Source organism: Cheilinus undulatus, linkage group 9, assembly GCF_018320785.1.
Source record: "Cheilinus undulatus linkage group 9, ASM1832078v1, whole genome shotgun sequence".
In the NCBI taxonomy this organism is placed as follows: Eukaryota; Metazoa; Chordata; class Actinopteri; order Labriformes; family Labridae; genus Cheilinus; species Cheilinus undulatus.
Genome location: NC_054873.1, coordinates 42,961,861 through 42,985,274, shown reverse-complemented (window position 1 = coordinate 42,985,274; position 23,414 = coordinate 42,961,861). Strand labels below are relative to the sequence as shown.

The window sequence follows — 23,414 nt, the reverse complement described above, 5'->3', positions numbered from 1 at the left end:
AGAGAGAGATGGAGAGAGAGAGAGAGAGCGAGAGATACGAGGTAGAGTGGTGGGGCGGAGAGGGGGCGGGCGGCACGCAGTGATTGGAAAAATATCGAAGACGCGCACGCGCTAATCCGATGATAGGTCTCCGTTACCGAGGGGAAGGAGGGGTCTGCAAAAAAAACAGTAGGACCGGGGCGGGAGCATCTTGCGCCCGCGCGCTGCGTCCCTTCCTCTCGAGCCTTTTGTGTTTGAAACTCTCATATCTCACATATCAATAATTCAAGCCCGGGAAAGAGAGAGAGCAGACGGAGCTCCCCCCGCGCGCTATGAGTTCTGCTGCCTCGTCACTCGTCCAGGGCCCCTCCGCACCGCGCGTGAATCCCGCGTATCGTGTTTCCAAGTGACAGAAAAGCTGCTGAGAAGTGAGAAAAGAGGAAGAGAGCAGGTGAAAACTGGTGACACGAACGGAGGTACTGGGTTAATTGACAGAATTTCGTATAAAAGGAGAGTCGCCTCAAAATAACGGGTTTGTTCTCCTCAAGAGACTCCGCGAGGGAGAAAGTGTTTTCCGTAGGCTAATCTGTCCAAGCTGTCGGAGTGGCGTCTAGCTGTAGTTACAGAGTACTTTAGGCTCGTCGGGGGAACACGGGGAAACTCTTGCCACCTTACTTTTTTAAAGGGGAATAGACCCGGGCTTTGAAGGCGAGAGAAGTTGTCCATCGGTCTGGTTCGGTATGTTGGCGTTTTGCCTGCTGAGTGCCGTGTGGCTCACGGTGAGCCCAGCTCGCGCTCAGAACGAGACGGAACCAATCGTCCTGGAGGGGAAGTGTCTGGTGGTGTGCGACTCCAACCCCACCTCGGACCCCACGGGCACGGCGCTCGGGATTTCGGTGCGCTCGGGCAGCGCCAAAGTTGCGTTCTCTGCAGTCCGGAACACCAACCATGAGCCCTCCGAGATGAGCAACCGAACCATGGTCATCTACTTCGACCGGGTAGGAAAACTACTCTGTTCTATTTTATACTGTAATTTAAAGTACAATATAAATAATCAGAGAATGGTGAAGTTCTAACTGTGTGTGAAGGAGTGATCCAGCCTTATGAAGGCACACAGGAAGTTTTACATTGTGCACTAGAGGCGTGTAAAACCCACGTAAGAGCAGGAGTGAAGGCAAAGGAAGCCACGAATGGATCACAAGTCAATAAATAGACTATCACAGCCTTTTTAATGTGCCTTTATCTCCTCTGTATTTGAAATAAAAGAAGAAACACTTCAAAGTCTGTTAAATTAAGAGTGAATTCAGCCTTTGGCTACAGCTGTTACGATATTAAAAAGCCAGTTTATCTAGGAATGCAGCTTAAATAAGGCATAGAATCGAGGCTTCTTGGGCTGGACGCGCGCGCAGCTTCTGGTTATGGTCTCGTGGAAAGCAGAGAGCAGCTCCTGAACGACTTAAACTGGAGCGGAAATGATCCGTCTCCGTAACGATTCTTTTTATAGGCAATACGTTTCCAAAGTGCCTGCATGAGAAAGTAAAGCTTGGTAGACAAGCCCTTTGAATATTTCAACTTTTTAGAGCTGCCAATGTGGAATACAGCTAAGTGACATCTCGCCAAATAATTTAGTGACGGCGGGTCGCGAGGGCGAGGTCCTCCCGTCTTCCGTTAAAGGTTAATTCTCCCTGAAACTGCCGTTCAATTACACGCCATAGTTCGCCTCCCTCCATAAAACCAGACATTTGGCTGCAGAAATGCATAATTAAAAAATTCATTTGAAAGATTGATTAAGTTCCCTTTCATTCCCTGGAAAGTTCGGAAGTTTGACAGGAGGAAGAGCAGAGAGTTATCTCTGTACAACACTGGATCTGAATATGTGGTTCAGGGCCAAAAGGTCCCTTTGGAGTGATCTATAACACAAAAGATACGGTAAAAGACGGGATAAGGGTATCTAGAACTACAGAAATGAAAGTACAGCAGCCTGTGGCAGGAGGGGACGTTTTAAATAAAATAAGTCTAAACTACATCATTCAAAAGTAGACAGTTCGTTGTAAAATTACTGTAAAATTCACGTTAAAACATTTTTATAGCATACCTGTGTGTGAAGATTTGGTTTACGTCTTTATAAAATGGCGTCAGTGCCTCTGTAGCTAATGTTTGCCAGGACGCTCTGGTTCGGCCTCTCATGTTATCGCCGTAACTTTGAAGTGCAACTATTCTGAAATGCCTCCCTTTGTCTTTCTCTCCTTCTTTGTTTAGGTTCTCGTGAACGTTGGGAGGAATTTCGACGAGGAGAGAAGTAATTTCATCGCGCCACGCAAAGGGATTTACAGTTTTAACTTCCACGTAGTGAAGGTCTACAACCGCCAAACTATACAGGTAGCACATTTTCATGTGTGTTTGTGACATGTTTGTGTGTTTATGAGCGTATTTACAACACTACGCGCTGTTTTCCCTCCTAAAAGTTGAATATCCCTCGCAGTGGAAGTCATTTTGTAGTTGTTTGAAATGTCTTTCCCGCGGGAGACGACGACGAGGGCGGGCGTTAACAGATGAAAGCGAGCCGCCCGCCACCCGCCGGCCCAATCATAATTAATCAATACATGCACAGAGGATAGAGCCAAACGAAGCGCGTGCAGCCGGCAGGGTGCTTGGGTAAGGGGGGGGGGCACGCGACTTCAGCAGCTTTACTTTTCAGCACCATGGACAGCGACTTTCCCTTCTCTCTCCCTCTTCTCATATAGAGAGAGGCAGCAGGCAGACTGAGGTTTTTGATTATTTAGAAGATTAAAACATTAAGTACATTTTGAACAAAGCAAACACAGGCAGGCATTTTAATTTTCTCTCCCTCTTTCACACAAACAAACAAGCACTCACATGGGTTTTTATGTAGAGATAACGTGTTTCCTGCTTATTTGCTTCTCACTTTCTCTCACACACACAGCCTGCAGTGTGCCCCATCTCATACCTCCTTTTATCCTTGTTATCATCACGCCTTAGATGCCCTCCTCTCAGTCTTTTGATGTGTCAAGAGAAGCTCTTGAGCAGTCTTAAGCTCATTTCCAGCGTTTAACATGCACTTGATGAAGCTTTACAAGCAGCATAGCGTTAATTACAATGTATCTCTTGCAAATTAAACTGTTGTGTAATTATGCTGTTTGCTCCCTGCGGCTTCCGCATTATGTTTTGCTACTTATGCTTTATTATTGGAGTCTTGAATTAATTAGCAAGGCAGCGACAACAACATCAACAAGTAGGGCGGGCGATATGTTGGAGGGAAAAGCTATGTCAAGCCCACCGCTTACTCCCGGTCATCTTTGTGTGACTGAATGCTACACTTGACTCATAGCTCTGCAGTAATTAAATCTGTCAAATGGCGCAGAACACAATGGTGACAACGCGTGTCACACCATCATTAGTGCTGCTGTTTGTGGTGATTTGTTAGGCTTGCAGTTAGAAACACTAGAATTAGAACCTGTTATTTTAGCTGCCAAATCAGAAAAGAGGGAACAGAGGATTTTTCAAACTGATGGTTGCTTGACCAACAGACTTCTGACGGCATCTTAAGAACGCCGCCTTTAATGGGAAGTGAGTTCAGTAGTCCTTATTGTCCAAAACACTTTCTAACAAACTCAGTATTTTCAGCTTATGACTAAAAACCACTGGCATAAACGACCCAGGCCTAGACACTAAAAAATGGTTTGAAACATGCAAAAGGCCTTTAATTCATAGGGCTGGAAACACTTAAGATGCACAAATAGATTTTTCATTTTTCTAGCCCTATAAATCAAAGACCTTTCACAGTTTGTAAGCTGTCTTATGTGCCTGGACCTCGATCATTTATAACATTGTGTTTTTTGGTCTCAAACCCCCCTTTTGAACCCCCCCCATTGTGCACTGGTGGTTTCTGGGATATCAGAAGCATCCTCATTGTCTCTCGTTTTCAAGAATACCCCTCAATTCTAAACCAGAAATTTGAGGTTTATGTGCGGCTAGAGAAACCTGTGCGCTGTCACGTTCATGACATGAAGCAGACAGGTGTACTGTAGGTTGTCCTCTCTCCTCCAAGCATTCAACCTGCATGCTGCTCACCTTCAACCTCTTCCTCCCATCCATCCAGCGCATCTGCTGTGTTGAAAACTCCCACTGTTTGATTGCCTTAGAGGCAGCTACTGCAGAGCATGCAAGAGATGAGAGACAGAAGGGAAAGGAGGGCGGCAGAGATGATGAGGAGTGGAAAAAGAGGAGAGGATGAGAGTGAGTGAGAATCAGTGGAAAGGAAGAGGTAAAAATAAAGAAATCAAGTAGGGGGCGTGAGTGAAAAGGAAAACAAAAGGTGTGCAAAGTAAACAAAGTGAAAATGGTGTGTAAATGAAGAGCTGAAAGGTGGGAGGATTGGAGAGAAAGTCAGGAAGTAATAGAAAAAAGAAGAAGAGATAAAAGGGAGAAGTCACATAAGAGCAAGATGGATGGATGGGGAGAGAAAGAAAAGGTTAAGGCAAAGAGAGAGTCAGAAAAAACAACAGACATTGTGAGGAACTATTGATCAATAGATGCTGCTAGATGTACAAAGGGAAGAATAACATTTTATCATCTCTCATCAGTAGTTTCCAGTCTAGGGATCCGTCTATCTGTTTGTGAGGAATGTGAGAAGTGATGTGAGTGTCAAAAGTTGTACCAGCCTAGCACACTTTACTTTTTTCCCTGCCAATTACACTCAGCTATTGTAAATTCAGTGCAGCTCACTCTGTGATCCATGGGGAAAACTATCAAAGAACCCACAAGGCCACCCATCAGCTGTGACTACTTCCACTAATGGAACGCTTTCTTACATTACACTCGACAATATACATATCAAAAACTTCCTTCTGTTACAAGCTTCATTTCAAGTGCAGCATTCCCTAGATGTAGCTGTGCTGTCTAGTCTAAATTAAATATAATCAAATGAATTCCATTTCCGCCAGTGAGCGTTTTGCACCCAGAGTTTGCAGTTCAGAAAGACCTTGCACAGTGTGGTAGGTCTAAGTCTTCAGAGAAGAATATTGAAAAAAGATTAGGAGAGGGATATTAAGGTAAAAGACAAGTCATAGTGCTGTTTATTTGGGTTTTTCTTATAAATAATTGGTATTTCACTGTGTTTTTGAGATTTTGAGCAGTCTGAATTGGCATTCATGAGGCCTCAGGTCACAGCAGCACCGTAGGAGTGAAAGCTTTACAAGGAGCACGTCTAAAATGCTGCATGCTGTGTGTGTATTAAGCCTTTCATTTTCCCATCAAGAGAAGAAAACCTGGAGGCACTGCCTCAAGCTGCTGATAGCACACTGCTCTGATAATAACTTAGTTTACCTTCTATGCTGCTGCTCTTTGGTTATAAAAACCCCTTTTACATTTTGACTCAGAGCAGATGCATCCTCTTTCTTACAAAGCAGAATCCTTTCAGCTGATTCACCGCCAGCCCAAGTTTGTGCTTCGACTTCCAATATACACATTTTTATTCTCTAACTCAGGTCACGGGGTCATCCCATGTTGTAATGAGATATTTCTCTCCTGAGAGAGAGCAGACATGCTCCTTTTTCAAACGTTATCTAGTTCATTAAGAACAGCAAATACTATCTCTGTTAATTGTAGAGCATAAGGATGGTAAGACAGAACAAATAGTCGAGTATAATTTCAATTTACTACATGTACAACATGATGATCAATCCTCATTCATCAAACGCTCTGTAGAAAAAGTTTGTTCTTAAAACTCACTAAGAAGATTCTGACATCCACCTACATTTCCTTATCTTTCTCAGAACATGAGCATTCTACACTCTTTTGAGTGCTGATATGACCGGAAAGAGGGATAAATTGGTACTTATCCTCGGTTAGATATTCCACATTAAGAATGGCACAATAAAATGTCTTTTTAATTATATTTTACTGTTTTTTTAATTCATTTGACAAATTTATATTATTAAATAACAGGTAAGATTACTTATATTTTATAGGGTAAATTTTTAATGTAACCATGCAATGCTTGAATTTAACTACAAACTATTAAATTATGAATATAAACCCAGAAGTTAAGTGGGAATTTTTCATTGAACTCTTACTCAAAACAATAAAAATTTACCTACACACAATGTTCTTGAATAATGTTCAACCAGGTTTCAACCAAATTACATTTACTTTGCAAAAATATGACACATGGTTTGTGTCACTCTTTTCATTCCAAGTATTTCCCCCAGATTTATTTTTTTCTCCACATATTTTTATTTGACTTTTTCCACTTCTGACACATTCAAACACTTTAAACAGTACAAAAAAACAAGTTCTTATCTAAATCCGAGACACATATAAATGTCACAGTTGTCATTCCCTTTCACACCAAAGTCACCAGTCTTTTACCAGTATATCTAAAGAAGGGTGCCCAGCATAGGGAGGGGTGGCTTATGGGGCTTAAGCCCCAAATGTTTTCCCAGAAGCCCAGAATCTTTTAGGATGGTTAAAAGTATGTTGCTTATACATTTTATAATGTATAAATGCAGAGGGTGATAAACCATTGGGCCTTGCTGGTTACATGGAAATTAAATTCTTAAAACCAAACTTTATAATATTCATAAAATGTATTAATTTTTTTTTTAACCATTAAGAACTTATGCACTTATTGCAGTATAAAAGTACTTTTTACATTGCTCTACAAATACAATTTTTCAGAATTTTTCAGAAAAAAAAATCAGTATTTGTGACTTCATATCTGCTTTTAGCATTCTTTCTTGAAAAAAAAAAAAGTTGCAATTGTTATCCTTTACATCAAATTCCTACCCTACCTATATAATGCAACATAAAAAAATAAACATCGAACATTTTAGAAAGGCTTGATGTATCATGATTTAGAAAAATAATGTCTCTTTTTGCACAATTGGATTTAAAAAACTGATGGAAACACATGTTTTGAGGTTGAACTGCTTCACTTTTGCCTAAATGATGTTTAGATTTGTCAGCATTTTAAATCAAAATTTCTGTTTATAAATGTATAAAAATAGTGCATACAATTGCCTGATAAGCAAAAGATATCTGGGGAACAGCCCCCCTGCACCTTTCTTTGTTCGGGCTTAGCCTGGGATGTTTAAAACATCTGGCTCTGGCCCTGGTGCACAGATTTGGAAAAAGTCTTCAACTTTGCACTTGAAGCTGTGTGGAAGATACTCCTTTGGTATGAGATCAAAGATCAGTTTGTGTCACCCTAGGATTGTAGATGGTGTATCATCAATCCATCTGATTAAAATATTTTTACCAGCAACGAATGTGAGGATATTAAATAACTTTCTTTGATGAAAGCCCTCAATCTGAGGACTAGGTAAACCCAGGAGATTTAACTTTTTCACTTCATCTGGTGTGTGTTCTGATTACAGTATGATGTGCATCATTTCTGAAGACAGGGCTGTCTGAACAACTGATAACAAATGATGTTTATTTTACATATGTCATTTAATTAGCCAGTTTAGATGTAATTTGGAGCAGCACTACATCCACTTTAGAACTACTGCAGTATGTCTAACTCCAGTGCATAATCATTGGAATTTGAAACCTATTGCATCTTCCTTCTTCCCGTTCTTTCTACTCTCTCTACTTCTGTGTGGCATGTGCACACAGCCCTGAAGTCTTATATCTTTATAAGGGCATTAAAGGGGCGTGTCTTTATGCTATTAAGGAAAAACATGCACAAGCTTAAAACTTTGGAGCACAGGGCATTCATTGGTTTAAAACACAGGGGACAACATTTCAGCAGTAAAAGAACATGCCATCCAACAGAGATGTCTCTTAGAAACTTATTCAAACAAATTTAGAAAAATCTTAAGAAAACACTTAAATGGAACTGGTGAATAAGGCCCTTTGTGTAAAATTCTTAATTGGTGCATCACCTGAGGTTAAATGATGAAGTTGGTTTTATAAGGCAAAAGGGAGATTTCACAGCATTAAAAAAACAAGTACAGTCACTGACTTAATGGGAAAGTTCGATATTTTACATTTCCATTCTTTGGTGGAGGTGGCTCTGGGGGAAGACCTGCATGAAAATCAACATTATTTTTTATTTCTATTTAACTTTTATTTAACCAGGTTAGTCCCACTGAGATGTGGGATCTTTTTTGTCACAACATAATTTACAGTTTTTTAAAGGTGGTTAAAAAATGCAAGAGTATTCTTAGCATAGTGTAACTTTTTTAATACTGATTGTACTGGAAAGCCTTTATTGAATGCTTTGTGACTTTGACACATGTGCCACTTCCCTGGTTAAAGCAGCCATAATGCTGTCAGGATCTACTTTTGCCATGTATGCACTACTTCATTAAAGTGTTAGTAAAATCCCTTTAAAAAAACATTCACTTTGAAAGATTTATTTGTAATGAACCATTGAGATAAAACTAAGAAAAACCCACATCCCTTATAGACATCCTTAAATTTTAATCAAACAGCTTATTTAATTTAACTTGATTCCCTTTGCAGCTTTCCACAGCATGCAACAGACTGCAACACACTGGCTAATCACAAACTGACAGATTTTATGTAAAATGAAAGAAAATGAAAGCTTTTATGTAAAAATGAAAGGAAAGCACACATGTATTAATAAAATCATTGCATTTGCATATTGTCATAAAGCAAAGTGGAACCCATGTGTATTTGGTTTGCATGAAGACCCTAGATGATGCTTGTTTTCATGAAAGGCTGACTTGCATAATTGGTCTTGAATCATTAATCCTAATACCACTGTCCAGCTCATGCTGCTGTTCGTTTTATTGGTTCTAGGTGGTACTGAGGCTGGGCATTATGGAGCAAAAGTCACATCTTGATGTCTACTGATTTGCAGACATCCCCGATCAAAAGTTATCTCCTGTGTCGCTACTTTAAGGTTACATTCACACTGCAGGCCTTTATGCTCAATTCTGATCTTTCCTCAGATCTGATTGTTTTGTTTGCCTGTTCACACTCCAGTCAACTTCAAAAAGACCAGATACGTACCTGATTTAGACCACATACGAAAGTGGCCTGAATCTGGTTTAAAAATGTCAGATTCAGTGTGACTTGTGCTGTTCACACTGTGGTAAAAAAAAATCAGATTCATGTCACTTTTAACTGCAATGTGAACATAGCTCAAAACGCCGTAAAAAGGCCCAATGCTGCTCAAAAGCACATTCTTGTGCTTAGTACTTTTGTGACGTCACTAAGATGAGTTTTGTGCATACTCGTGAATGAAAACTCGGTCATGGGGAATAACTTAACTTTTCAGAGTAATAAAACACCAATAGAGAGGGTGAGACACAAAAGAGGAGGCAGACTGAGAGCAGAGGTGAGCCTACAGTCAGTGTGTGTCTGTGAGGGGGATAAGGAGGATGTGACGTCACAGATCAGATACAGATAGTTTTGAATTCTTCATTAATTATTTTAGAAAAATAACAAAATACGGACAACAATGTATCATCTATACATATATTTAAATTTATAATCAATTACAGACATGGTTATATAGAAACCTTCCTGTAATGCAGTCATGCATATATGCAATTAATCATGATTAATTAATCACAAAGCCTGGAACTAATTTGATTTTTTAAATCTCTTTAATGCACAATTCCCTCTTTCTCTCTCTTTCTTTCTGTATCTATCTCTCCATCTATATTTTTTAAATCAGATTTATTTTATTTATCTTTCTTGAAGGTTGTTTTTATGCCTTTATATATTAAGAAAGAAAGTAGATGGAGTCAGAAAAAGGGATGATAGAGTGAGAGAGAGACATGAGGGAAAGTAGCCACAGACCACACCTGAACCCGGGCCGCTTCGTACAAGGGGTGACCTTACTTATCTGCATCCCAAACTTTAATAAGATTCTAGTTAAAATCACATGATGTTCAACCTATTTCAGACCACAAAAAGAAAAACAGAATCTTGCCAGTCAAATCTTTGGCTTTATTTTTAAAAATTGCGGAAAAATTCTTACACACTGTCTAAAATGTAAATAAAGGAAATAAAGGTAGCATATTAATGTCTTATAATACATTTTAAATACAGGGGATTTCAAAAAGATGAATTCTCCATTATTTTAATGATCAGTAGTATTAAAAATAAAAAAGCTTGAGGATTTTCTGTCATATTTTGTAAAATGCTCCTTGCCAGTTCCTGCACATTGTCCATGAACTTGAGCCCAGTAAGCAGCTGGCAATGTCAAATTTTGAACCAATACAGATCAATTTGATGAAAAAATGCACTTTTTACCTCCGCCAAGGAGGTTATGTCATTGACAGGGTTAGTTAGTTAGTTAGTTTGTTTGTTAGCAACATAACTCAAAAAGTTATGTATAGTTTTTGATTAAATTTTCAGGAAATGTCAGAAATGGCATAAGGAAGAACTGATTAGATTTTGGGAGTGATTCGGATCACCGTCTGGATCCAGGAATATTTCAAAGGATTCTTTACTATGGGGAGATAGGGCTAATGGCAGAGGTCTGCGCTCTCTGAGTGTTTTTCTAGTTATTCATTCATTCCTTTTAAATTTTGCAACATGACAAAAGCACATCAAAAACACAGCAACAGAACTGTATTTGAACATAACCTGAGGTAGCAGAAATGTTTTTTCACTTGAATAAAAATAAAACAAATAGGATGGAGAAAGAAAATGAAATTCTGTAAATAATCATTTTGGTCACATCTTTCCCAGGCATATCTTAAAGTGCATAAAAACTAAATTTGCACAGATGTAGCTACAGTTGAAAAGGACATGTTTTATACTTCTGTCAGCATTGCTAGCCACACTTCAAACCAACACAGTGCATTGTGGGTAGACTGTTGCTAGGCTATGTGGAGTGTTGCATTCACAGTCTGAAATACTGTGGGAATTTATGAAAACTTGCAAAACTGGTTGCCCTCTGCATCTCTGGCATGACCACAGGCTGGGCCACTTGGGGGTTGGTTCTGGGCCGCATGTGGACCCCAGGCTACTAATAGAATAGGCCTGTTCTAGACAGTCTGCCAGAGTTTTCCTGCTAGATTTGATCAATAAAAAACAATGAAACTGAGGAAGGTTTTCTGCTTTTTTGCTGCCAGGGTATCAACCAGATATCAGCATCTTTTGAATTTTACTTATTATTTCAGTGCCCTTAAGTTAGGTAAGATAAATGAAAGAATAACGACTAATTAAGGCTACACATTCATTAATGGTGTTTTGTCTGTGGCCACCTCAGTACTACTCTTAAAGACTGTCAGACCAGTGATACACACTAGTTATGATTCTTTATTAAACAAATACTACAAAGTGTCACCACAGAGCGTACAGCTGTGTATTTGAATGGAGTGAATGGCCAGCAGTGTGCCGATGTGTTATATAAGACGAGTGAACACAATGAGCAGCCGGAGCTGTGCTAAAAAAACAGAAACCTCTTTTCTAGTGTTATTGGCTCAGACAGTGCTCATCCTGTACAGTGGAGATGCAGGGAAATGAGAGGCAAGTCAGAGCCACATAAATAAGTCCCTTATCTGTTCCTGTGTTCTCCTGCCTTTGAAATGGTGGAAGGAGAAAGGCGGAAGAAAAGACAAGATAATGGAGTTGGTTTGTCTGCAACTGGCTGGAGCGACAGTATATTCCAGGAGTTGTCAGGTTTTTCACAAGACAATGCATTTCAGCTGTTCCTCTGTACGCTTGTTTCAAGGACAAGTATGAACAATTCTGCTGTGGGGATGTTATTTTGTATTTCCTGGAAGAGTTTTAGGGACTTTAGGTAGATCAGGTGTCATCAAATGGTGGACGGTGGCCCAGGTCCAGAACCAGTTACTATTCTATGCAGACCAAGGTTTATTCTGCTGAGAGTTTCTAATACAAACAGCTTATCACTGTAGTCTATATTCATTTAGACAACTTCTCTTACATTTATGTTAGTTATTTCAGCTGCCAGGTGGGTCGTGTTTGTCCAAAATTATCCGGTGACACTACTTAGCTAATGAGATCCTTTACTCAGACCAGGGACTGCTAGTGAAACCGGCATGTGTGGGATGAAACAGAAACTCACAGGACGGCCAGAAAGGAAGGAAGAAACACAGTGGGAGAAATTATGTGAGTCAGGGAAAAGAAGAAGCATTGTGTTTTTAAATAAGAAAATAAATTAGCTTTTAATCTAGAATGACTCTAAAGCATTCATTCTCCCCACAGACAGTTTGTGACAATACAGCCCTGATCACTAAGAATCATTATGAGTCTCAAGTCTTGCAAACTGAAATCAGATCTGAGGACAGAAATTGAATGAACTAAGAGTCTTTTTTTTTTTTTTTTTTTTTTAAATTTTTTTTTTAATTTTTTTTTTTTTTTTTTTTTTTTTTTTTTTTTTTTTACATATGCCAGAAAAAGCCCCAAAGTTTAGGCAGACTGTGGTGGTCCTAAACTCTACCTATTTGGGCCGTTGGCTCCAGCACCAGTGTTGCTAAAGCTCTCAGAGTGAAGCAGTGCAGGTCTAGGAGAGGATGGGAGTGGTCTCTGAATGGTAAAGTCTGTTAGAGGTGGTAACGTTCTACCTTTTATATAAAGTCTGTGACATAGAAACCCACTGATAGTAGGTTTCTGTCACATAAGCATTGCCTTTATAGAAAAGATATTTTGTAAAGCAGATGTCTGTTTGAGCTAATTAAAAGTCGTAAAATGTAGATTTTTTATCAGTTTGGTGCAAATATCAGAAATAACACCATCACTGATGTGTTTTATCATAGTTCAGTCAGATACCTCAGTGTACAGCTGAAAATTTTTTAAAGTGTACGCTTCTTCTTTAATGATTCCATGATCAGTGCCCGTCTGTTTGATGGGCACTGATCATGGAAGGACTAAAACACTACTGTATTTATTTTGGACAGAAGTTCTGTAAGCTGAGTGGAGCTTGTGTTTAAAAAAATAAAGGGCCTCAATCTTTTATCGATTATATGCATTTTATATTTCTGAAAGAACAAATATTTATCATCCTTACAATTAGGGATGCTTGTGAATAGCCAGCAAAACAGTAAAATTCAGATCCCCCTGTTGTTGGCACCAGGATTATGAGTCGGTTAAACCAATTAACATTTTTTCAGCTCAGGCTCAAATCTGCTGTCTAAACTAGAGCTGTACACCTTTGCTGGTCTCGTGATTTGATTTGATCATGATTATCAGGCCAAGGTTTGTTTTAATTTCACGATGCATCATGACTAATCCATACATGTAAACATGAACTCCCAATGCCAACCTGAATTTCTTTACAAAAACATATTTTTATCACAGCTTAAGACAGAATGAAATTAAATAATTTAATTTAAAAAGTAGTTAAAATAATATTAATTTATTATTTTAAGTAAAAAGTCAGCATGACTTCTAGAAAAGGAATGATAAAATAAATTTGACATTATATATAGGGTTTTCTCTTTTTCATATTTTATAAGTTAACTTGTTTTATAAAACATTTTCAGTAAACAATATTGCATATTAAAAGTCCTAAAATGTCCTAAATATGTCAGGTAGCCTCCTGTGTCATTAAAATGTTTTTTTGTAATGACTCAAACTGCTGTGATTTCAAAGAACATTGTTGGTACGTTGTTAGGCAGCGTTTGATTGTGTCAGGCTTCATTTAAAATGAACATAATGGGCCTGTTTATTTCCCATGTCACTGTATGGTACGATCACTCCACAGACGTGTGTGTGACTTGTAGTAATGCTCGACATGACTGTATTTAAGGAAAGCAACTTTAACAAAACATATGAGACACACTGGTGTTCAACTGTTGGTGAGAACAATGAGCATAACAGTCATAAAAGAGTCCGTCCATCCTCGATTTAAAACGTCTTTTCACTGCCATCTCTGCTGTTCTCCCTGACTTGTGCTCTTTCTCCTTTTTCAGTCAGCAGACAGCACCCATCTGCATTTGTTAGGCCGGTGTTAGAACACTTCCATCTCTAACGCTGGCCTTGTAATAACACTGGAGATGATAGGTTGAGAAGTGGTACATGCAATTGGTACTACCGCAGAGACAGGAAAAGTTGTGCCATTTAAAATAGACTAGTGTTGATATGCACTGAAAGCAACCTGGTATGGAAGAGAAACAGGGTCATTTCTAGAGTATTTACGGTAGAGCTACATGCAAGAACACAATAGCTAAGCTGCATCCGTCTGCATCGATTAAGATCTGCCTCTGCTTTATGCAGAATTATCTACGTCCACATTCTGATGCATTTTGGAAATGATTAATTTTAACACCACTAGTCTAAACTGTAGTGCACAGCAATGTGGATGTCAACCATCAGAAAGGGTCGAAGGCCTGCAGTGCTAGTACTGCTAACGTTAGCAACAAGTGGTTTTTCTGTTTCTGGTGTCTATACAACTTAATGCTTCTTAATTTTTGTTGCAATGGCTGTGTTTGTTGTGCTTCCTCCTTCCATCAGTTTACTCTCTGATTGGCTATTGCTCCGTTCCAAATAACAGTCCTGCTCATGCCTGCTTGGCTGTCCTTGGTAACTCACTGCACATCAGGATATCTGATTGTGAATATTTAATATTTATGATCATGGAGCGTCTCTGATCGTCCTCCAAACAGATCAGACATGGAAATATCACTCTTAACACATGTCATTTCACATTCCAGGATAATCTGACAAGATAATCTTCAGAACCATTTGATAATCGGGCTAGTGTGTGCCAGGACTAACACAACTTTTTCAAAAGTATGGAAGTGCTTGACATAGACTTCCTAAGCAGATGAGAAGCTGAAGCCATTGAGGGCATGCAACTCCAACAGTCAGAGTTATTTCTTCTCCCTTTGGTTTAATTGGATTCATAATGCTGATGTACGTTGAGCTTATGACTTCATCAGCATTAGCTAAAGTGCTCCTTATTTGTACCTCTCATCGCCCCGTACTCTGACAGACAGCACAGTTCCATGGTGCAGACGACAGAGGAGGAGAGAGACAGCGATATCTCCTCGTCTCCAGTCAACCTGCAGAGATCTTCCACATCTATCTCAGTAAACAAACCAATGCTGCATGCGGTCTGGACATTATTTACTATGACATTAAAGCACGATTATTGCGAAAGGTTTTAATGATAATTAAAATTTGAGTAGTATAACTAGCTGTGAGGGAATATCATTGTCATCATTAAATTAATAACCGTTTCCTCCCTAACGTATGACCACATGCCTTTTGCCATCATTTTCTCTTTATCTAGTGCTACTATCACATAAAATCACTCTTGCAATGTCCTACTTGCAGATTGAATCTATTATTTTATGGTTTTGAGAAAACATTACACCAAATGCTAAACAGAAAAGATGAATAAAGTCAACATGGCAATATTGTCATCTTGCTTTTCAACATTTTTTGGTGTTTTATCTTGTGTTGTAACCCTCCCTCACATCTTCTTCCCTTTCCTTTCCTATAAATAGAGATCTTGACTACAAAGAATGATTTTTCTGTTAAATCTGTTAAAAGTTACACTCAAAAGCAGTCTTATCAAATTGGTCAGTTTTCTGTGAAGACGAAGGATTTTTTCTGTTGTTTGAAAAAAAAAAAAACCCTCAAAAGGTCAAGTATAAAAGCCCTCCTCTCATCTTATATAATAGCACCGTTTCTTTCCTCTGATGTGACATCTTAATGGATCTACTTGGGGGAAGAAATATGGCGGTGACCATATTGGTGATTCATTCATCAAAATCATCTGTTGTAAGAAGTTGAAGGATCACATTAGTGAGAAGTATGTCTTCTTCTTTAGTGAGGAATATAAAATCAGGATGTTAAGTAGAGGTGGTTTTATTCCTCGACATACCGTTTTTGTTTGTTTTTCTTTCCAGCAGTGTTTCAGTGGGATTCATACATTCATGTAGAGAAGCCTCTCTGTTGCTTTTGTTCATTGATTTTTGTGTCCTGTGGTTCACTGAGATAAAGCCTCTAATCGCCTGCTTTTAAAATTGATGCTATCGTCTGCTCCACAACCACACCTAAACACCTAAAATAAAGCATGTAAAATATCAGAGGGACTGAAAGACAGAGGTTTAGTTTCATTCAGTTAATCTTTGTGCATGTAAGACTTGAAAGTTGTAGTTTCCTTATCTTATATGAAAGAGGGTGTGAGGGGAAAATATCAGAGAATACAGTGCATTCAGAAAGCCCACTTGGCTTTCATTGGGAGTTTTTTTGCAACCTCTGAAGCTTTCATTTGGGGTGTGAGCAGGGCCGCCCCTCAAAGGATCATCACTTGCAATGATGAGCTCCTCCATTGTTGCTTTGTTTACTTCCGTATGGTGTGAGCGTCCTTAGGTAAACGGCTACGTATGCAGTGATGTACTGATGTTTTAAGGTGACGCATGACTTGGCTCCTTGCCGGTGGAAAATCAAACTGGTTCTTATGAAGAATGTAATTAGAACCAACTAAGCACTAGCACTAGTACTAGCATCGAACAAGCACCTGGTTCTTTTGATGGAAAAGGGGTAAAAGTGAAGCCCAAAGCAGACTCTGGTATGAGGCCCCCAACACTAACCCTGCCCCCCCCCCCCGACATAATCACTTAACATTACTTATATGAAACAACATTGACATGTCTAGAAAAATATAATACTACAATAATAAAAAGATCAAGAACAAGATCATTCCATGTAAGTCCAAGTGTCTGAGTATATATAAAAGAGACCAAATATCAGGCCTCCTGTTCAAACATTCTGACATTATGTCTTCACATGCCTGCCCAGGTGTCTCACTTTGACAGTTAGTTGGGAGATAAATATAAAAAATAGTTAACCGGTCCATACTTGTAACTTTCCTGGTCTTTTTATCCTGATAACAGTAAAAACTGTGTCCAGCTCTGTTTATTATCATGTTTGTGGGCTCAGACATTGATTATGCCACCAAATCAATCATTCTGAACAACACGGTTATAAACCCTGGGAATAAAATGGGCAGTCAATACCGTGATAACAGAAGACTTCCCTGAGTTTCAACTAAGAAAACTGTTCATGTTTGGTTCTGTTTGTGCTACGTTTAGTATTAGCATCTAAGCTAATCTTTAGCTCTGCCATCTCAGAAGTTGAGTTTTATATGCTGCCGTTGTACAGGCGGACATTTGGAAAGTTGTCCTTCCTTCATATGAAGTCCACATGACTTGATTCCTGAGGGAGAGAACTGTAACTGTAAGAGGTTTTGGTGATGACCAGTGAAACACATCCAGCTACCTTCCAAGCACCTACGACTACTGTAACTCTTGTGTAAAGGTGAAAGGTCACTGCGGGTCACCCAAATTAGAGACGCTGATCCAAAGCATGGTGGAGCAGCTATGATAACAAGCAGCAGAGCCTCAGTGGACAGGTCCAAAGACAGATTCATGCTCCATTTTTTTAGCTCCACAAACTAATCAGTTCTTAAGTCAGGCTGGACATTAGTCCAAAGTTTGGAGAAAATCCACGAAAGCGTTTTTGAGCTATCGATTTCACAGGCATAGGATAAAGATAAGGCCCAATAACCTTGACCTCTGACCTCCAAATTCAAACCAGTTCATCCTTGAGACAGAGTTGACACTTAAAAAACAATTTGAATAGAAATCTTTTAAAGCCGCCTTGAGATGTATTTGCAAACATGGTCTGGACTGGTATCCGTTAAAAATGCCACCTCCAATGCAAAAATTACTTTTCACTCTGTACTTGTAATCCGAAGCTTAGTTCTTAAAAGTTATAGACCACAAATGCAAATAAAAAGTCAGGTCTGTCATTTGATGCACATATGTTGTGCAAATTTTCTTTGTATACAAAGTTAAGAGTGCATGTTGTAAATCCAGCTGCAGCTGAGCAAGAGGATTTAAATATTTTGTCAGATGATTATTGTGTAATTCAATCCATGTTCAGGATATCAAATGTTTACCAGGATGGAATATGAAATTATCTGCTAATTAATCCACCTTACAATGTTTTTGATAAGAAGTAATGTCGGATTTAATGTAGCATTACAATCTTAATGCCTTGATTATTTTTTTAACACTGATGCAGCATAAAGAATCACAGGAGCATCTGGTCTAACAGACTTTCTCAGCTGACTTATCAACATTTGGCATCCTCTGAAGTTTAAGATTTTCCTTCAATATAAGGAGATGTATGAGAAGTGAAGGCTGTGAATAATGTTGACTAATGATGTTGTTCCCTGAGGCAGTATTGATGAAGACTGGTAGATCTTTGACACTTTGTCATTTATAAGATCTGTGTTTGTATCTCAGTCTTTAATATAAATCTCCCTTTTACACCCTTCACTCCTTATGTGTACACTGATAGAGGAGGTTGCTATTGTATTGTAGTATTAGTTCTTTCGTTTTGAAACACTTGTAACTAAATCCATCCAGTGTTACTGCAGATATGCTTGAGGAAAGAAGCCTATATATAAGCTTTAGTATGCATGCTGGTGATAGCGAGGACCAGAGGCATTATGTTTTAGGTGTGTCCATATATATATATATGTGCCATCTTTGTGAGGGCAATGTGTCAAAAATGCTTTAAGGGATTTTCTTCAAACTTAGCAACAATGTCCACTCTGACTTAAGGATGCACAGATCGGATTTAAGAGGTAAAAATGTGGCCAAGTGGGTTTGAGGTGTGTCCCGTGTTTATGAATGTGATATCTCAAGAATGCTTTGAGGGATTGAAGGAGAAACTGAAAACATTTTAGAGGTGCAGTTTCAATGTTACTGTGACCTCAAATTGTGTGAGCAAAAAGTTACAGTTTTATACACAGGCTGTATTTAACACGCAGAAAATTGCATAAAATGAACATAGTCACCGACCGCTCATGCTCTTTCTGCTCCTTAAAAACAATTGGCTTGTTTATACATGTGCTTTGGAAATGTCCCCCTGTGGCAGCGTTCTGGAAGTCAGTTGCGTCTCGCCTCCACAATATTTGGCTCGGCACTGCCCTGTTTACCTGCTGCTCTGATATTAAATGACCTCCCACTGGCTGGTATTGCAGTTTGCAAAAATTGGGCATTACTGGCTGGGCTTACGGCGACAAAAAAGTTGGTGGCTACATGCTGGAAACCCCCTCACTCTTTTTCTTTAGGGCTTGGCTCCTTATTTACTTAGATATAGCAAATTTAGAGATATCCATCGGCCACATTCATGGAGCAGAAGACTGTCATCGAGATGTGGTCTACTGTAATAAACGACCTCCAAAAGTGTCTAAAAAATAGGCTTTCTAAAAGGATTTTTTTTTGTAAAGGGGCCTGGATTGATGCGGGATTGTGTTTTTGGTAATTTTATTTCTTCATTACTCCTGCTGCAGAGTTTTTGTGCTTACGTTAATGTGAGTGGAAGTTCGAAATGCTTCAGCTATGGAACTAACAGTGTCAACGACTTTTCCACACCATGCACCTCAGCAGTCGTTGACCCCTCTGTGATTTTACATGGTCTTCTGCTGTGTGGCTGATTTACTGTTGTTCCTAAACGCTTCCACTTTCTAATAGTGCCACTTTCAGTTGAAAGTGGAATCAGCAGGGATGAATTTAACCGTCTTATTGCAAAGGTTACATCTGTCGCAGTACCAGGCTTGAAGTGACTGAGCTCTTCAGAATGACACAGGTTGTATCACAGATGTTTGCAAATGGAAACTGAAGTCTAGGTGTTTTATTTTGTAAACTTGTGGCAGTGGGTCTGATTGAAACACCTGAATCCAATTATTAACAGGTATGGCTAAATACTTTTGTCCGTATAGTGTATTGGTAATTTTAGTGAAGTTTGTCTAGAATAGTTCTCAAATACACTATGGCCATGATGTTAAAGTGCATCATCACTGTGTATGCTATTCACAGATGGGCATGGCCTCTGAACATTTCCCATGAGAACAGCAGAATTGTTACTCCAATGTTATATAGGATTTTTCCTGCCAGCCCTTGGCTTGGGCACAAAGAACTACTTCCAAAATGGACTTCTGGAGTCCCTGGACGTCCTTAGCTAGCTACTTTTTCAAACTGGCTGACTACTCCATATGTCTGTGGAAAGCCCTGTAACATCTGTCAATATAGACTCTGCATTCAAGGGAGAAAGTAAAGACAGTATGAGTCAGTGTTTAATGGAACAGAGCAAATTTGTGGGAATATAAACCGCACTACCAGTGTTGTGGTCTCCTGTCTGCAGCTAGCAGAAGCGGCAGCAGTGAAGTTGTGCTGGTGCAAAACACAGATGAGCTCACCTTCACGTTCACAAGCCAATTCTTGATCCACAACATATTCCCAATTTGATACAAAGAGAGACTTATTCCAGGATCTGCTCCAGTCTGCTGTGCACTAAGGAGCTGTGTATTATTGACATTAAAAAGGTATGTTTTTTTTTTCTAGATAATGCAGCTTTCAGTGTATTTGCAGTGTTTTATCAGCTTATTAAATAAATGTAAATTTTCATTTAGCACAAAGACAACATTTATTGTGCTTAAATTAATAATCTAACATGAATAAAATTTACGAGCTTATGACCCAAAAACCCCAAAATTATCAGAAACTTAGTGGCCTGAAAAATGATCATAAATGATAATTCTAAATTTACTGTCTTTTAAATGAAGCTGTTGATGGATCTTTTTATTTCCTTGTCTATTCATAGTTGATAGACCCGTAATGATAGTCTGCAGATTTAGATGTTGTTGGTTTATGAAGTGAACTCACACTTTTGACTGGTTCCTGAACTGCCTGACTTTCATTCAGCAGCCTTTTCATATTAATCAGGTCATGCTTCCTCTTACCAAGGGAATTTTAGAATCCACAGCATCTGAACACTTCCTTTCGTGAAGAGGGACAGGATGAGTGTCCCACAGCTCCATAGACACTGAACGTCGGCATGTCAGACACAGCCATGGAAACATTACCAACTCTGAGAGCTAGCGGTGCTAATGCTAACAGTCCAGCTAATGAGGCTGACACACCTCGAGCAGCAAATGTTTGTCCCAGAGAAGATGGAGATGGTCCATGGTGGAAAACATCAGTAGGGGTGTTTACAGTACTAAAACTGGCTTCTGTTGAAAATGTAGTAAGTATAGTATGTTTTAAAAAGCAATTTCTGGACATTTTAACCTCCTTAGACCCTGCATGTACACATGAGGACATTTTGGTTTTCCTGCAACATAGTCATAGATTCTGCAATTATAATTTTTGGTATAATTGTCCAGAATAGGGCTGGCAAATCAATGGAAATGGAGATTAAATCACAATACGCCCTACTGGAATTTACAAATCGCAGAAGAAGCAATATTTCCTTGACGTGAAATGTGTCTCAAAATACCAGTTTATTACTTTTATTGAGGCATAGATGTTATGCTCTACACATCAAGAAAACAGTAAAGTGTCAGTTTTTATTAGTATAATTTTCACTTGTTCATAATGATCATGATTAGATTTTTTTTTCTTCAAAATTGTTCAGCCTTCGTTAAAATGACCAAATATTGTGTTGGTGTTTGTTATATATAAATATATATAAATATAAACTGCTTGTTTGTTGAGATATACATACAATAAGGACAATCACAATATTCGGGGAAAAAATTAGATTATTTTCCCAAATTGTTCAGCCCCAGTCCAGAATTCCAGTCAAGGTATAAGTATGTTGTTTGGGATGTCGAGAGAATTTCCTCTTTTCAGGACATTTTTGTTTATTTTGGAGAGTTTGAATCGAACATTTTCTCTGATATTTGTGTGTACCTACATGGTAATTTCAGGATTAATGTGGAAGATTTGGGGAATTTGATTATATTTTATTTATTTCTGGAATTTAGAAATTTTAGATCTTTTAAAAATATATTTTAAGGAAATTTTCCGGAGTTTCACATGGACTCATGGGGAAATTTATCGTAAACTGTGGGGATTTTGATTGTAAATTTTGTGGAATTTTCATAAAAGTTTGGGTAAAAATTTTATTCCAATATTTCAGTATTTTCAGAAAGTTTCACTGAAACGTTTGGAATATATTTTAGGAAAATATGGGGTATGTTTAATGGGATTTAAAAAAAAAAAAGTCTTAAGATTTTTTAGGAAAATTTTTGTCAAAGTCTTGAAAACTCTAGAGATTTTTTTATTTTTCGAAATCTCTAACATTTTCCAATAAAATTTTCCAAGACCTACCGAACTTTCAGTGGAATTTTGTTTTTTACTTGGCTTTAAAAAGTTCTTGTGGTCCATCATCAGAAAAATGACAACACCCTCAGTCTCTTAATGACTGACACCATTTCTTACCGACTGAACGTCCCCTTACCAACTGGCTGACACACATTTCTCAGCGCTGTGATGTTTCTGCAGAAACTGGGTCTTCTGGAGATGTGGTACTTTTTATGAGTTTGTCTTGGAGCCATCTTTATCACATCAGAAACATTTTCTTTGTGACAATGACTTCCTACAAGTAAAGGAATAGTTTTGTTTTGAATTGTACATTAAAATTAGCTCGTTGCCATCGTATTCAGACATGATGTTTTGGTTTAAACTACTTTCCTAACAAGGGTTAGGTTTTATACTTATCAGGTCCTTCTTAACCCAGATAAGTGGGAGAAACTAAAAATGCATTCCAAACAAAAGCTCGGCTCTCAGGCAGTTAAATCGATTCAGAATTGTAACCCTAACCCTAATGAACAAATGTGTGATTCTAATGTGAATAGATTTGCCTCAACTCTTAAAATAGAAAATGGAATTGGAATCAATTATCAATAAGAACTGGAATGATCAAGTTGAAAATCAGAACTGCAAGCAATAAAATCAAAACGGTACCTGACTCTAGCCAGTAAGTTATGCTGATGTAGGAATGCAGCAGAATCTATTCAGGAAAATTCACAGTGAATGAGTGGGAGGGCTGGCTTATATCCTGTGAGTGTTGCTGTCAGACTCCAATGAGTTGTTCCCAAATTCTATATCATCTCTTTATGTCATCTCTTGCCCTCTGAGACCCCCCATCCCTCCTGTCTGAGTTGCCGTGGGGCGACAGTGGCTCCGTGGGGGGAGTCTGTCGACTTGGAACTTGGAAGTTGAAGTTTTCATTCCCTAGCTCCGACCAATGAGGGTTGTTTCTTGTTTATTTTCTCTCTTTTTTAATCATAAAGGTCCAGTCATAATAACGAGGGTTACAGAGAGAAAGAAACATTTATTGGATGCATTAAAGTAAAATGAATATTCATAGCTACTATTGCCTTTAATAGCAGATGATTTAAAAGCTGCACAGATCACTCTGGCACTGATGGAAGATAAGTTTATGAGTAGGAAGAAGAAACTTGTTTTCAGTTCAGGCTTGTGATGGGAGTGTCACATCCAGTATTTAGGGAGAGTAATCTCATCCAGTGCCATGCTAACTTTTCTGGATGGTACTGCTGGATTAACAACAGCTTTCAGTGAACAGGAAGAGCTATGTGGAGTTGAAATAGATTGATCAGCTCCTTTTTATCACTTACAGGATGCATTCAC

At 38.7% G+C, this 23,414-nt stretch overlaps 1 protein-coding gene across 1 annotated transcript in view; it reads left to right on the top strand.

The window, feature by feature from the left end:
• Positions 1 to 254: 254 nt before the first annotated feature.
• Positions 255 to 23,414, top strand: part of cbln1 (cerebellin 1 precursor) — a 65,578-nt gene continuing 42,418 nt past the window's right edge. The window contains exons 1-2 of the mRNA XM_041796127.1: positions 255 to 977; positions 2,239 to 2,358. Of these exons, the coding sequence (XP_041652061.1) occupies positions 720 to 977; positions 2,239 to 2,358 (378 nt within the window). The 5' untranslated portion in view covers positions 255 to 719. The remainder of the gene's footprint in view (positions 978 to 2,238; positions 2,359 to 23,414) is intronic.